Source organism: Pelmatolapia mariae, linkage group LG16_19, assembly GCF_036321145.2.
Source record: "Pelmatolapia mariae isolate MD_Pm_ZW linkage group LG16_19, Pm_UMD_F_2, whole genome shotgun sequence".
NCBI lineage: Eukaryota > Metazoa > Chordata > Actinopteri > Cichliformes > Cichlidae > Pelmatolapia > Pelmatolapia mariae.
Genome location: NC_086241.1, coordinates 28338675 through 28355204, shown reverse-complemented (window position 1 = coordinate 28355204; position 16530 = coordinate 28338675). Strand labels below are relative to the sequence as shown.

The 16530-nt window shown below is 36.2% G+C and overlaps 3 protein-coding genes across 3 annotated transcripts; 2 read left to right on the top strand and 1 right to left on the bottom strand.

Annotated features, from left to right (window-relative positions):
* On the top strand, positions 1–849 carry LOC134646374 (olfactory receptor 4E1-like). The gene has a single exon (XM_063500253.1). It carries the CDS (start codon positions 1–3, stop codon positions 847–849), a length of 849 nt encoding a protein of 282 aa, XP_063356323.1.
* Positions 850–9068: 8219 nt separating this feature from the next.
* LOC134645722 (olfactory receptor 6N2-like) lies at positions 9069–9983 on the bottom strand. Its single transcript, XM_063499277.1, has one exon. It carries the CDS (start codon positions 9966–9968, stop codon positions 9069–9071), a length of 900 nt encoding a protein of 299 aa, XP_063355347.1. The 5' UTR covers positions 9969–9983.
* Positions 9984–15530: 5547 nt separating this feature from the next.
* LOC134645812 (olfactory receptor 6N2-like) lies at positions 15531–16445 on the top strand. The gene has a single exon (XM_063499410.1). The coding sequence runs from the start codon at positions 15546–15548 to the stop codon at positions 16443–16445; it is 900 nt and encodes a 299-aa protein (XP_063355480.1). The 5' UTR covers positions 15531–15545.
* The last annotated feature ends 85 nt before the right edge of the window (positions 16446–16530 follow it).

Below are 16530 nucleotides of genomic sequence, written 5' to 3'. Positions count from 1 at the left end.
ATGGACAATAAACTAAATTTAACTTACATAACACTTAATGGGTATGTAGAGGTGGAAAAGTACAGATATGTCTATTTTCTGATTATTTTTACAATATATGCTGCAGTAATTTTCTCTAATTCCACCATTATTTGTCTTATTGTGTTTCATCAAAGCCTTCATGAGCCCATGTATATTTTTATTGCAGTTTTGCTGATTAACTCTATTTTTTATTGCACAACCATCTACCCAAAGTTTTTGCTTGATGTTTTATCTGAAAAACAGATTATATCACACACAATGTGTCACTTTCAGTATTTTGTACTTTACACTTCAGGAGCTTCAGAATTTTTACTGTTGGCAGTCATGGCCTATGACAGATATGTGTCTATATGCAAACCTTTGCAATATCCTGTAATCATGAAAAAAACTACCATCTCTGTTTTCTTGGTCTTAGCGTGGCTTGTGCCTGCTTGTCAGGTTGCAGGAACAACATCACTAAGTGCTACTAGAAAAGTGTGTAACTTTACACTGCAAGGGATATTTTGTAATAATTCAATTTACAAACTTCATTGTGTGAGTTCAAGAGTCCTGTCTATTTATGGTGTGATTGTTTTGCTCAATATTGTATTTTTTCCCATGCTCTACATAGTTTTCACTTACACAAAGATACTTATAATATCTTATCAAAGGTGTAGAGAAGTCAGGAAAAAAGCTGCACAGACCTGCTTACCTCACCTGCTGGTTTTATTCAACTATTCATTCTTCTGTACACGTGAAGTTATTATACTTCGACTGGAATCTGATATTTCACAGACTGTACGTTTAATAATGACTTTGCACTATTTTATCCAATCATATATGGACTAAAAATGAAAGAAATTTCTAAACACCTAAAGAGATTGTTCTGCCAAGAAAAGTGATGTACAAAAAAGTATAGTGAGATGTTTGATGTTGATCCCTGAAACAAATTTATTGTTTATTTCATCAGATATTCTTTATATTGATATATCTCCTATATAAATATTGATTTATCTCTCTTTGTACTTAACAATTTTACTTTTACTTATTTATTTAACAATCTCTCACTTTGTGTGGGAATCAACATTTTATTGATGTGATGAACTCTTCTTTTATAATTTGGTGAGGACTTCTACACTAGCAGTCACATTTATAGCTACATATTGACAGACTTTTCAAAATCATATGCAATAGAAAATAGTAAACACAAAAAGAAAACAAATTATCAAAACAGCTCTTCACGTGGGCACTGATAGGAAAAGAAACATAGCTGTTGATAATAATGCAGATTTGGGTCCTGCTGTTAAATGAAACCTTCCTCTTTTATATGTAAGTATTCTTTTGCCATGTTATCAGACTGTAGAGTGACAAATTACTCAAACATAATAAGAAATATAAGAGTAGCACATGGGTGTAGAATTGCTAGCTAACAACAAGCTTGTAATACAGTGTGTTTTCACCATTGGTTTTTCCTGAAATTGGCTTTATTTTGGTATTTAAACTGTTTTTTGTTGAAGTAATTTACACTGTAAAAAAATCTGTAAAAATACAGTACAATCTACCGTATAAACGTGAAGGAATTTTCCGTATTAGTCATTTACAGGTATTTTTCTGTATTTCTTAACTACTGCAATGCATTGTGGGGGGAAAAAACCGAAAAGGAGGGAAAAGTAAGAGCAAGAGCAGCCATTAGACTTCTTTCAGGCTTTATCTGGATTTTGGACTCTGGAGTTAGAGAAACTGCCTTCAAATTTCTGTGGTAAGTATTACAACTCATGTTTTCTTTTATTAAAATTATGTTTTTCAAAAGACTCCGTATTTTTATTTAGAAAGAATTGTTAATTTATTTGTTAACTGGTTTTGGCTGTCTCCAGACAAGTCAGGAATATTTTGCTGACTCATTTTCTAAATAATCGTTATTTAGGTTTAACATGACTTAAGCTTTCCATTTTAGTTAATGTTAAAATAATTTTTACTGTGATACCACCAGTTTCGCCCTTCAGTGGCTGAACCAGTTTTCATAAATATTATAGTTAGCTGTCTGTGTCTCTCTGGATATTACACAGCTGTGAGTGCTAACTAGCAAATTAGCAAAAGTCAGCGATGTAGATAACTGGTTCTTCTAATGTATAGGGAGGAAGAAATTATTTTATTTAAGCCTCAGACCTTCCTGGCAGACGCTAGCAAATGCTAATGTTAGCCTCTGATTTGGGCTGCTAAAGTAAAGACTTTTAGCTAGCTGACCAGCATAGATTATTTCGGTGGTTAACAGACTGTAGTGGTAATATTATTGAAAGTATAGTTTCACCTCAGCACATTTACAATTATGTCTATTTTGTAGCACATAGAAATGTTTAGTTAATATTTGCAGACAGACACATTTTCCCTGTGTTTAAACTCCAACATTTTTTGAAAATGTAATTTATGAAATGCTGAGCAGCATTTCTAGTATGTGGAATATTTTTGTCACCCCACTGTGCTATTGTGATTAAATACTAATAATTATTACTAAAAAAAATCAATAATAAATCAATAATAACTATATCTTGATTGAAGTATAATGTAAGTGCAGTGCTGGTGTGCAGGGGCTTTATATGCCTTGTGGGGGATGCTGGCATATTATAAACTGTTATGTCTATATCAAGCTTTTAGCCAAATATAAGCAGAGATATTTGTATCTTTCTTAAAAATTCAGATCCTTAGAGAATATTTGAGAAATGGATCAACAGTTATCACTACTTGAAGCACTCTAAATCCTGCAGTGGAAAAATATCCCTTATTTCACCTTTGATCACACACTTTGGTTTTCCAGTGCAGAGCAATGGCCAAGAAAAGGAACAACTTCCCTGAGTGAAAAAAAAAGATGAAGATACAAGCTGGTGATGATCCAGAGCAGCTGGTCTCAGGAAATGAAGAAAAACCCTGATCACCTTCTCTACAAACACAAGGTGAGTTTAATGTTGTGGTTGATTTAGTCTTTCAAGGTATGCATGTTGCTTTAATTATAAACTGTTTTTGTTGCAACAGAATGCTGTTATGTGTATGCAACTCTACGTGAATTATAATCCTTTGTAGGGCTGTGTTATATCACCAAAATCTCATATCCCAATATAAGACATTTCTCTCCTGATACCGATATATATCACAAAATAGTGCATTTTCTGTCAATTCTGTGATTCTCGGGCAACTCGACTTATGTGAAGTGTTTTCAGTTGGGCGTCGTGTACCTGGAGTCGAGTGTTTTGACCGATGCATGAAACTATACATTTTTAGACATGAGTTTAAATGGCCGCCATTTTCTTTCTGAGTATTTATTACAGGGTGTGCTGCGAGGAAAAGCCTGTTCTAACATTTGAGTCTAAGGATTATTTTGAGCACCCGACGGCTCTTTTTTGCTTTTCATTCGTAAACTCTCTTGAAACTCTTTCATGTGATTCTTGTGTAGGTGGTTAAAGAAGTTTGCCGTGTTTGAGTGGTGGTGGGGACCAGTTTGTGGCATAATTTGCATAGTACAGTTTTCTGGGCCATGTCAGACTTTTCATAACCAAACCATGTTCATGCTACAGAGGTAGCCCCTCGTTTAACAATAAGGTCCTCTACTTGTTTTGACTGGTCCTTCTGCTTGGAGCTACCTGGTTCTGCCTCATCCTTGCTGGCCATGCTGGTATTCTCTGTGCCTTCATCTGCGTGGTGACTGTAAGCGCCATTTATAGTTACTTGATGTTTTTATTTGTGGTCATTTGTTTGCTGGATATTCTGAAATTTTATGTTTGAGAATAATATATATCATTTCAGTTTATTTTGAAAAGTCTCAACAGAAACCCGAGCTTTATTGTGAAAGGTTTATGTGGAAAATAAACAAGCGGACCACACAATGGTTTTACCATCATTGTTGGTAACGAAAGTACGCGTAAAAACAGTCGCTTGTCCGTCCATAGTATGGTTATTGTAAGTATAAGAGAAGGAGAGAGCTTTAAGAAATACAGTGACCATCAAAACCATGAAAAAAATATTGCTGTAAACAGTTTATTTTGCAACACCACAAAACAAACAATAGCGTATAATATGAAACGATAGACATTTTTATATCGTCATCTGATACATATCGTCATATCGCACAGCCCTAATCCTTTTTATGTTTCTGTTGTTTATGTTCAAGGTAAAAAATATATAAAAATACAAACTTTTTAAAAATGTCTTGTTGTTTCTCTTTTTTTCCTCAGAATAAATTGCGACTAGTCTCAATGGCTGAGATGGAGGAGCAACACAGCGACACGTTAACCCCGACTGCTGCAGTTCCTGTATGAACTGAGCAACTCTGAAAATCCAAGGAAAAGCTGAGTGTATTTTATTTAAAGCTGAGATGGACCTTGATGGACTAACATGCAGGCTGCATTCAGGACTTTGTCACACTGGTATATGAAGAGCGGGAACAAGAGAAATTGTGCACACACAATGTGTCACTTTATGCTTGCTCTTCTCCAGCCTCTGGTGTCACTTTGTAGTAATTTGTCTTACTATTGTCTTATTTGTTGTGATTTAGGGTGTGTGCGCACAAACAGAGGTTTTTGTTTGTAACCGTAACCTCGTTTTCAGAGCTGTGTCTAACATTTAATGGTCATGAAATATGTCAGACTTTTTCCTCTACTTAAACAGCTAAGAGCATTTGAACACAGTGGAGAGAAAGGTGTGCATTAAGGATTTCTAACTATGATGTTCAAGTGTTGTCACTGCTGAGGATTCGCGGACACAGATCCTTATTCACTAGGCTGCTGTTTACAGTTTAACTTTTCAACAGAACAAGCACTTCTAATTGTACTTTGCTCCTCACTGACAAAACAAGTCCAGTAAATGCACTTTTATCTTTAAGTTTGGAACAGCGATCTGTCTTAATTTATTTTGTGTTGTAGTTATCATATGGGGAAAAGTCCTGTGGTTATCCATCCGTCCTGTTCGAATAAACCCAAAGTTCAGGAAGATCTTCTTTAGATCTGTTCAGTTTTATTCATGTAGCACCACTTAAACAGTCAACAAATTTTGACTCAAGTATGTTATATTGTAAGGTAAAGACCCCAAAGAGTTAATCTCGGACAAATATTCACACAAATGTGAATTACATTCGCTTCATTAATGAAGTGAATGTAATTCAGTAATCAAAGGTGTTTGGCTATAACTGACTACATGTGTATACTGTATCATAAGTGTATAGACATGGATGTAAACCACACCTTAACCATTTGGCTGAGGCAAAACTACCACAAGGAAGTGATTCTAACTAAAAGGTACTCTGGATATTATTAAATGTGAACATATCGTTAAATATTACATTTTTTGTTTGTCAGGTGTCCTGTTTGAAGAAAACACTTGGTAGCCACTTGAATGAATGTAAATAAAAACATTTACACGAGGGCAACCTGATTTCAAGGAAATAAAAGTGCTCAAATTTGAAAGCTTGTGAGTTATTTTGTTCATGTATCAGCTGTTTAGTCGTTTTATGACAAGACGGATGCTGTCGTTATATTTTAGTATAGTATTTGAGTTGAGGAAAATAAAAGAATATTTAACATTAATTGTACCAATGTTGTTGTGCACGAAGCACAAATTAATTTAAAAAGTTTTAATTCATGAATTTTTGAGCACATGGTGTACTAGGTTGTAATTGCATAGAGATGTACATTTAAGGATATAAAGAACTATATTTAATGCTTTACAGTGAAAAGAAGTGCTTGGAAATAGTAATATAAACAGAAATTTTAATTTTTCTACTAACGGAAAATATCAGTTAATGATACAGAAAATATACTGTGAATAAACGGAATTTTCCATTTTGTAGCTGAAGGAAATGTCCGTAAATAGTACAGAGAGTATACTGTAAATCTACAGAATTTTCCGTTTTATCATTTACAGAAAAGTCCGTCAAACTTCCGTAAAAAAACAGAAAATGTACTGGCAGAAAATTACCAGGACATTTTTCGTTTTTCTACGGAAATTTTTTTTTTACAATGTAGCATTACCTTAAAACTTCACACATCACCTACAACAGAGTGCAAAAGCAACCCAAGAGTTCCTTATGGCAAAGAAATGATGTTAATGTTAAGATATGTTAAGCTCTTGGAGAGATTGTTGAACCTTTGTATCCTTAAAATAAATATATTCAGAGCACTAGAAAACTCAAGTTTGTTGTGGTTGTTTTTTTCCGTCATCTGGTCCTCTTCATGGCTGCCAGTATATCATCCTATCTGAGGGTTTGTTAACAACAGACCACTATACCTACATTATTAGTAGTTAAGTTAACCGAAGTCAGAGTTCTCTGGTTTCGAATATATTTACTAATATAAGCTTAAGGAGCTTAAGGGTCCTGTGCAGCATCTTTGGTGTTATTTGGATTGCACTTTTCTGGACAGAGATCTGGGATGTCCTTCACTACCCCAAGTCCTAAAATTACTATGTGAACCACTGTTTCTTTCACCCTCCACATCTTCTCAAGTTCCTCTCTCAGCCCTTGGTACTTCTAAAGCTTCTTATGTTCTTTCTTCTTGGTGTTGCTATCACTTGGTAACACCACAGTACATCTATCACTACAGCTAGTAGACCCCATTCCAACAGTACTGCTCAAAGAGGTCCTACCTTAAATTAAACCTCAATCTTAAATATGGGCTACATACCACAGACCTTTAAAGTGGACATGAAACACTTCATGTATAGAGGCTAATTTACATAATGGAGCCCAGCTCTCACAAACTGACACAGTGTGTGTTGCTGGATTTAGGAAAATAGTGCTTAAAACGCTAAAGAAGCTGACTAGAGTCCATGAGTTTCTGGCAGCGCAAATGAACAGGTCACCACACCACATGGACCCTGCTAAGATGAACAGACATATGGCTCAATACACAGAAGGGAATAAGAAGGAATTCCAGAGAAACAACACACCAGCTACTGGTACAAGGTACCCAAGACTGCAAGACCAGGCTCAGCAACCTATGCATCACCTGGATTGACAAGAAAGCCTATGACTCGATGCCCCACACACAGATCTTGGAATGCATAGATTTGTACAAGATAAAAAGGACACTAAGATCCTCAATCATAAAATTTGATGGGGGTGTGGCGAACTTCAAGCCTATAGCACAAGTCGCCATCAAGTGCGGGATTTACCAAGGAGATGCGCTGTCCCCACTCGTCTTTTGCATATGCCTGAAACCCCTGAATCATTGACAGTAACAACATCGGAATGTCATTCGTACTGGAAAAATGTAGTCGGATGTACCTGGGAATCCCACAAACAAATAACCATGAAGAAACTGCTAGGAAAGCCAGTCTCCAGCAGCCTTGACTGCCTGTTGCCTCTGGTCCTCTGGGACTCACCCTTTGGCAGTGGGCAACCCATCTGGGCCTTCCTGATAAAAATATCTAATATAGTAGAATAGAATAGAATAGAATAAACCTTTATTATCCCACAGATAACAGATTGTTACATAGATTGTTACATAACTGTACACACAGTAGCTTTTTCACATTTTAGTTCAAAAACCAGAACCTCAGAGATACAGACTTCATCAATCTTAAAAAGTGAACATTTGATAAATGCTACAGCCGAAACTTCACCCTGGCCACTTTCTCTGGGCCAATTAAAACAATCATAAAGGGAGGGCATAGTTCACCAACTAGGCAGTCCTCGCCAGAGTTTATTCACATTTCTGTTAAAAATATAAAACTGTAAAATCATTTAAAAATAAGGCCAGAATACCAAAAATGTCACTTGAGGGTTCAAGTCCAGCTGTATTGTATATCAGTCTATTATAATCAACAGGTATGGTTGTTCACGTCTGAGTTTTTTGTTTGTTTGTTTTTGTTTTGTGTTTTGATACCCCATTCTGTGTCAGTGAAGGGCCTGTACTATTTCTCCAATTGGTTAACACTCTGCGTGGAAGACTGGCTGGCCCTGAAGGCCTCTATAGATTGAAATCATCTCAACAGAGACCTCAGGTTACACCCATGCCTTCCAGTATAAAAATAGTAAAACTGACCAAATAAAGGATCCTTTCCAGAAAAAGAAAGTCATAACTACTAGCTGAACTACATTTTCTTGCACTCCAAAGAAAACAAACTGGGGAAAAAAATCAAGATATATAGTTTTCAACTGTAAAATAAAATGTATTTTGAGGTGTCTGAACTGTATGCAACACAAGATTGTAATGCAATTTCATTTACACAGATCCACAAGATAAAAAGTGACTGGCATGATATCTGTCTCATTTTTTTAAGTACTCGACCCAATGTTACTCTCCCATATGGAAAAGATATATATAAATCTTATACAGTTTGTATATGTCTTGTGTGAACCTTGTATGAAAAGCATACAAGAGTAAAAACAGATATAAGATCCCTTGAAAAATTATATAAATGAAACTTATATGTTTTGGATACTTACTAAAACAATATATGAAAGTAATGAGAAAGTGGCCACTTTCATGAGTAAATCATATAAGCCTTATATGATTCACTATATGAAGTAGGCCACATTTTATGCAAGTCTTTTATAAGTTTTTACTATTTCTTTTCCATATGGGCTACTTCATCCCTTTTTCATTTCTCTTGATGTTATGTTAGGATCCATTGAGAAGGATATTCACATTTGATTTCATTGTGAAAATCAATAGGGGCAATCACATTAGATGAAACTATTAACAAATGTATTATTAATGAGAGTGATATCAGACATTCATTTTAATATCTGTTTACTTTTCATTTTGGTTTTTAAATATTGATCAATTCTCAGTTATAGGAGGAAAACATTAAGCCAGTTTTTGAACATCACACTTTGCTGTAGTGCAGTTCAAATGATGCTATGCTCTAAATTTTACAAGAATAATTAGAATACAACTACAGAAAGTAATATTTTTAATGATTAATCTAAAAATTTGAATGACAACGCAGTAAAATATTTTGAATAGTTGCAGAAGCTTATCAGTTACTGCTGAATAAGGTGATTTTCTTTATTCTTCTTCAATTCATAGAAAAATCAGTAATAAAAAAGACTATAAATTAATAAATTGGTTTGCTTGCAATTAACTGAACAGTATTTTGATGTGTTTAGAAATTTCTTTCATCTTTAGTCCATATATGATTGGATTGCAGAGAGGGTTATATATTACAAACTGTAATGTCATTATAAAACGTGCAGTTTTAGGAAACTCTGATTCCAGTCTAACTATAACCATATCATACATAAGCAAACAAGAATAGTTAATTAGAACTAGCACATGAGGCAAACAGGTTTGTGCAGCTTTTTTTCTGACATTTCCACAACTCTCATAGGCAACTATAATTATCTTTATGTATGTAAAAAGTATAAAAAACATAGGAGAAAGTGCAACATTGAATAGAACAACCATACCATATATAGATAATTCTCTTGAATTGACACAATAAAGATGGTTGACCGAATTGTTACAAAAAATACCTTTCAGAGTAAAGTTACAGAGTGGTGTATTTGCATTTCCTACTATTGGCACTGCAACCTGAATAGCAGGTAAAAACCAGCACAAAACCAGGAAAATATTGACCCTTGTTCTTCTCATGATAGTTGGATATTGCAGAGGTTTACATATAGACACATATCTGTCATAAGCCATGGCTGACAGCAGTAAGAATTCTGAGCAACTTAAGGCATAAAACAGGAATACTTGAAAGAGACAGGCTTGATACAAAATAATCTGTTTTTCAGATAAGAAGTCAATCAAAAGCTTCGGGTAGATGACAGTGCTCAAAATAACAGAGTTCACTAACAAAGCAGCAATGAAAATGTACATAGGCTCATGGAGGCTTTTTTGAACTACAACAAGCCACACAATAGTGGAATTGCTGCAAATTATAAGAACATACACCATAAACATGATCACAAAATAAAGATAACGGTATTTCTCCACTTCCACGTGACCACCGAAGGTTATATATGTTAGATTCATTTCAGCATTCGTAAAGATCAGAAACTGAACTAAAATGTAAAACAGGTAGAACGAGTAACAAGCAGTGTATATAAAATATTTGTTTTATGTAGATTGTCTTATTCACAGATACCTAAACTTGGTGTGTGTTCGTATTTTGAAAGTGAACAGCAAAAGTCACATCAACTATATAATGAAACTTCAGTCTCTATGGATCTCATTAAACCCTCCACATGGACTTGCTACTACGTTGACCACTTTAAGAGAGTGTTAGCTGTTAGATCTTACCTACATGGGTGCACATTCTTTTTTTATCTTCCTAACCACACTTTGCACTTTGAAAAAAAAAAATAATTCAGCGTTAGGTGCACTAAACACAGTAAACCATGCGATTCTAATAAGTAAATGTATTTTAAGAAAATTCTATTGCTAATAGGAATTTACTGTAGAGAGCAAAACACTTGGAAAAGTTAGTTAAAAAAAAAGTGCGGGCTCTACACATAATGGAACACTTTGTTTTGTCGATCTATTCTGCCACAAAGAAACTACAGCCTTTATAGAGTTTGCAATAATAGGCCCAAATTTGTTGTCGTTGCTGAGCTTTTTGGTGTGTATATTGAAAACAAGAGATCTTGTAGTCTATGTGGTGCTGCCTTAGTGGATTCAATCATTTTCCATGCAGTAGTAGCCTCATAAACAACCCCCTAAGCACCCTGATTTTGAATGACCAGTAGTAAAACTGGTACTGCCAAACCACCAAGTAATTTGGCCTGCTGCAAAGTTGACAAACGTATCCTAGACCTTTTCCCATTCCAAATAAATTTAGACACCACAGAGTGTAGATCCTTAAAGTAAGTCAGAGGAGGGAGAAGTGGCAACATGAATAAAAGGAAATTAAGACATGACAGTATGTTCATTTTGACTATGTTGAGGCCCTAGTCTTAGTGTTAGGCAGGTCAACGCTGCATAATAAAGCTGAGTGATCAGATATCAAGATTGGCTGAATACAAATTAGTGATGTGTCGGTCGCGAATGAAACGGCTCTTAGAGCTGACTCTTTGAAGTGAACAACGTGGGGGTTTTTTTTCGTTCTCTCACCCTCTCTCTCGCACTTTTTTCCGCTTCACTCCGCACGCCAGCCTTGTGCTTTGCGCTGGGAAAAGGGGGGAGGTGCGGTGGTTACACTCGCAGTAGCACAGGAACAGAGCAGGAGGGAAAGAGAGAGAAAGAGAGCCAGGGACAACAACGTCACATTAGAAAGGTATAGTAATCATCCACAACTATTTTCAGTTGCAGATGATAAAGGATTCAGAAAGTGTATTCATGCAGGCCCATATGACAGAGAATGTGCATCTTCTTTTTATTTTCATATTTTTTCATATTTATATTTAATTGTGTTGTGGTTTGCAAGTGTTTTGTGTTTTTTCACTTTAAATTTGTTTAAAAGGAAAAAGCTGAAAATTTAAATAGTTAAAAGTTGAAATGTAAATAGTTGGTTTTTGTATTATATAATTTATTTATTACATTTTATGTGGAGTGAATAAATAAAAGTATATTTACGGTGGCCCCTAGAGACAAAGCACGTACAAACTCCAAAACACGTACAAACCCCAAAGCACGTACAAACTCCAAAACAGTAAAAACTCCAAAACACGTAAAAACTCCAAAACACATAAAAACTCCAAAGCACGTACAAACTCCAAAGCACGTACAAAACACAACAGAAGTGCTCCAGGATGCTAGAGGCAGTGTTGAGCTTTTGTTACCTAGTGGCTACACAAGCCAGGAAGTACCAATGACCGGATTTGGTGTGTGGTAGTAACAGGTAAATGAACATTTTTTTTAATTATTTGAATATATATGAGTGCTTGTGTATAAATACACAAACAATACACATATGCTTTCAATTGTGTAATTTAAGTGATCTAGGTAGCTCTGTTTTGGAAGTCCAGTTAACGCTAGAAATGTGTTTTGGAGTTTGTATGTGCTTTGTCTCTAGGTAGGGTTGCCAACTCCCTGAAAAATAAATAAGGGACACCTCGTGGCCAGGGCCGGGCAACCCAGTTGTCTTCACCCTTCCCAGTGTGGTGAATTTTGTAGCTCTTTGTGTGTGTGAAATTATTTTTTTTAACCATTTGGCTTGAATTTGATTTAAGTAGATGCATATTCTTTGTGATATGACCATATGGGAAACAAATGATCATTTAGCCATTTATTTTTAGCTCAAAATGACAACATTAACACAATAAAATAGGTCTCTTTCTTAAACAGAAGCCTGTCATGCTTAACTTTTGAGAGTATAAGTAAATCTTTCTTTAAAAGAACTCTGAAAAACATTCTTGTAACAGTGCACATATAGTGCATTTAGTATGATTGGCTTCAGTTGAGGTATTATTTCAGCTTTTCTAATGCTAATCAGCTGCTCCCGTTTGTAAACCCACTTGTTCCCATGATTACGCATCATAACTCATCATCATTATTCATCTATGTATTACTTTTATGTATTAGTCATCTATTTGTTGTAATCATTTATCCTTGCAGTTGTTTATTACACAAAATAAATTATATTATCACACTTCTGGCCACATAGCGCTGATATTCACTGCACATGCCCATATTAACCTTAACCAGAGGGTTTAAAAAACAAACCAATGTTTACAGACCATATCTGCTTCTGCCGTGGCCTGGTGGACAAAAAATTGGTTAAGGGTTCCCGGAGCTTTCACGCGCCTCATGTTCTTCATGTGCCCACCATTAGAAGCATGCCTATGGAAAAAGTGCGCCGGCACACAGTGCAGTGCGCTTTATAGGTGTTATCGTGCACTTTTCCAGCCAGGTGTTTTCCTTTTCCCATTCCTCCCAGTACTTTTGCAGCCTTTTTTTTCTTTCTCTGAGGGGAACAAACATTGCTGGTCTAATGCTGGGCTTACACTGTGCGATTTTTTGGCCCATTTTGAGCCAATTTTTGAGTCGTGCGACCGATTTGGTGATCGGCCCGATTTTGGCCTTCACCGTGCATCGTGTAGTATACGTGGGGTAACGAGAAGCGATTAACACCTCACGACCAGCTCCCGATCATCAATCGCTCGTGAGGGTGTCACCGCAGCCGCTCACACTGCGCACGCGCAAACACGTAAACGTCGGTGAAAAAGACGGAGCAGCACGGCTGTGCAGCGTGTGATCTGGACACAAACGATGGAGGCACAACTTGTAGAACTTTGGAAAGCTCATCCAAGCCTTTTCGATGTGGCATCACAAAATTATCACGACCACAACAACCGTGAAAATAGTTGGATTTACATTGCTGCTCAATCACAGCTGCCTGATCAATGTTTTTCATTAGCAATTTAGCAAAGCTGATGGTGGTGGTGTGCGTGTCTGTGTGAGTGAAAGACAGAGAGGGAGAGTGAGCGACAGATTTTCTGTTATAACCTTCATTTTATGGAGGCACAGTGTGAGCACTCAGGTCGCATCAGAGCATCGGGCCGTATAGTGTGAGACCCTGCATCGTGACCTACGAATTTATAACCCCTGCGAGTCAATCGTGCAGTTTGAGCAGGAGCTGAATAACGTGACTGAAAAAATCGCACAGTGTATGCCCAGCTTTAGGTGTACTGTCGTCCGAGACTTGCACCGCAGTGTCGGCGTTTGTTTCCCTGTTGGCCATGCTTCTTGTTGTGGTCATCTGTTGTCTTCCGGTATTTTCTCCGTAAGCGACCTTTCCTCGACCAATGAGATAAGCGGTAATCTGAATTGTCATACTCGAACTGTCATAAGTGTGCTGTCAGCTCATTGGTCACAAAGCAGGAGAGGGGCTGGGAATTATGTTTTCAAACAAAGCGTTAATTCCATTAACATTTATAGACTACTTTTGATTCTCACTGTATTACGGGACAAAGTGCGTCCCTTATTAGCTCAATACGGGACGTGTACTTTTGTTTCTAAATACGGGACGATTCCGTTTTTTAAGGGACGGTTGGCAACCCTATCTCTAGGGGCCACCGTATATATTTATATATAAACATATATAAATAAAACCACGTTTTTTTTACATTAGTAATTCCTTTTGTGCATAATTTTATATTATTGTTAATAATAAATTAATTAAAGCAACAAAACAACCTGAAGAGCCGGTTCGGAGCCGAAAGAGCCGGCTCTTTTTAGTGAGTCGAGCCGAAAGAGCCAGTTCTCTAAAAAGAGCCAGAAATCCCATCACTGTTATTCTGCGTCTTTACGCTGTCAGCTGCTTCTTCTTCTCTCGTTTGTTTATCGCCCACTTTGCTCCATAAAGAGGAAACCAGCGGATGTCGCGCTAAACAACAGCAGCACGTTTAAGCGTGATAAGCTGTTGTTAGAATTTATTTAATATTAATTTCTAGTATCAGTTGATGTTTGCTAGTGCCACAGTTGTAAAAGCTGCTGGTCATGATATGTGGTGAGAGGGAAACATGAAGATGAAACCAGGAGATGTCCTTACTGAATCATCACAGCTGAACACATGATGGAGAAACAGGTTTACCTTTTAGGTGACATGGATGAGTTGAAGGGAAGTTATGAACAAATAACACCAGGATCCTTTTCTACGTAGCTGACAGCTGGTAACTGTGCAGGGGCGGGTCTAGGAAAGTTTTGCCAGGGGGCCAGGTAGGGCATTAACAGGGAAAGGGGGGCACAAAGAAATACCTTTCTTTCTTATTCTCATTTAAAATGTCTAGCTTTTAATAAATAATTATCTGAATCTTACAACCAAAGTTTTTAGTATGAAGTAAAATGTATAGAAATCATACATATACCAAAAAGACAGGGTACATCACTGTCACGACAGCGTTTCTTTTCATCCAAAGGCTTTATGGCTTTTCCTATAATAAATGGTGGGCCGGTCTCTAGTCAAAATGCCCGGGCCAATTTTTTGTCCCAGTACAGCCCTGCTATTAGAACTACTACTGCATGGAAAATGATTGAATCCGCTAAGGCAGCACCACATAGACTACAAGATCTCTGGTTTTCAATATACACACCAAAAAGCTCAGCAACGACAACAAATTTGGGCCTATTATTGCAAACTCTATAAAGGGTGTAGTTTCTTTGTGGCAGAATAGACTGACAAACCAAAGTGTTCCATTATTTAGAGCCCACACTTTTTTACTAACTTTTCCAAGTGTTTTGCTCTCTATAATAAATTCCTATAAGCAATAGAATTTTCTTAAAATACATTTACTTATGAGAATCGCATGGTTTGCTGTGTTTAGTGCACCTAATGCGGCATAATTTTTTTTTTTCAAAGTGCAAAGTGTGGTTAGGAAGATAAAAAAAGAATGTGCACCCATGTAGGTAAGGTCTAACAGCTAACACTCTCTTAAAGTGGTCAACATAGTAGCAAGTCCATGTGGAGGGTTTAATGAGATCCATAGAGACTGAAGTTTCATTATATAGTTGATGTAACTTGAGTTGTTCACTTTTAAAAAATGAACACACACCAAGTTTAGGTATCTATCAATAAGACAATCTACATAAAACAAATATTTTATATACACTGCTTGTTACTCGTTCTACCTGTTTTACATTTTAGTTCAGTTTCTGATCTTTACGAATGCTGAAATGAATCTAACATATATAACCTTCGGTGGTCACGTGGAAGTGGAGAAATACCGTTATCTTTATTTTGTGATCATGTTTATGGTGTATGTTCTTATAATTTGCAGCAATTCCACTATTGTGTGGCTTGTTGTAGTTCAAAAAAGCCTCCATGAGCCTATGTACATTTTCATTGCTGCTTTGTTAGTGAACTCTGTTATTTTGAGCACTGTCATCTACCCGAAGCTTTTGATTGACTTCTTATCTGAAAAACAGATTATTTTGTATCAAGCCTGTCTCTTTCAAGTATTCCTGTTTTATGCCTTAAGTTGCTCAGAATTCTTACTGCTGTCAGCCATGGCTTATGACAGATATGTGTCTATATGTAAACCTCTGCAATATCCAACTATCATGAGAAGAACAAGGGTCAATATTTTCCTGGTTTTGTGCTGGTTTTTACCTGCTATTCAGGTTGCAGTGCCAATAGTAGGAAATGCAAATACACCACTCTGTAACTTTACTCTGAAAGGTATTTTTTGTAACAATTCGGTCAACCATCTTTATTGTGTCAATTCAAGAGAATTATCTATATATGGTATGGTTGTTCTATTTAGTGTTGCACTTTCTCCTATGTTTTTCATACTTTTTACATACATAAAGATAATTATAGTTGCCTATGAGAGTTGTGGAAATGTCAGAAAAAAAGCTGCACAAACCTGTTTGCCTCATGTGCTAGTTCTAATTAACTATTCTTGTTTGCTTATGTATGATATGGTTATAGTTAGACTGGAATCAGAGTTTCCTAAAACTGCACGTTTTATAATGACATTACAGTTTGTAATATATAACCCTCTCTGCAATCCAATCATATATGGACTAAAGATGAAAGAAATTTCTAAACACCTCAAAATACTGTTCAGTTAATTGCAAGTAAACCAATTTATTAATTTATAGTCTTTTTTATTACTCATTTTTTATGAATTGAAGAACACTAAAGACAATCACCTTT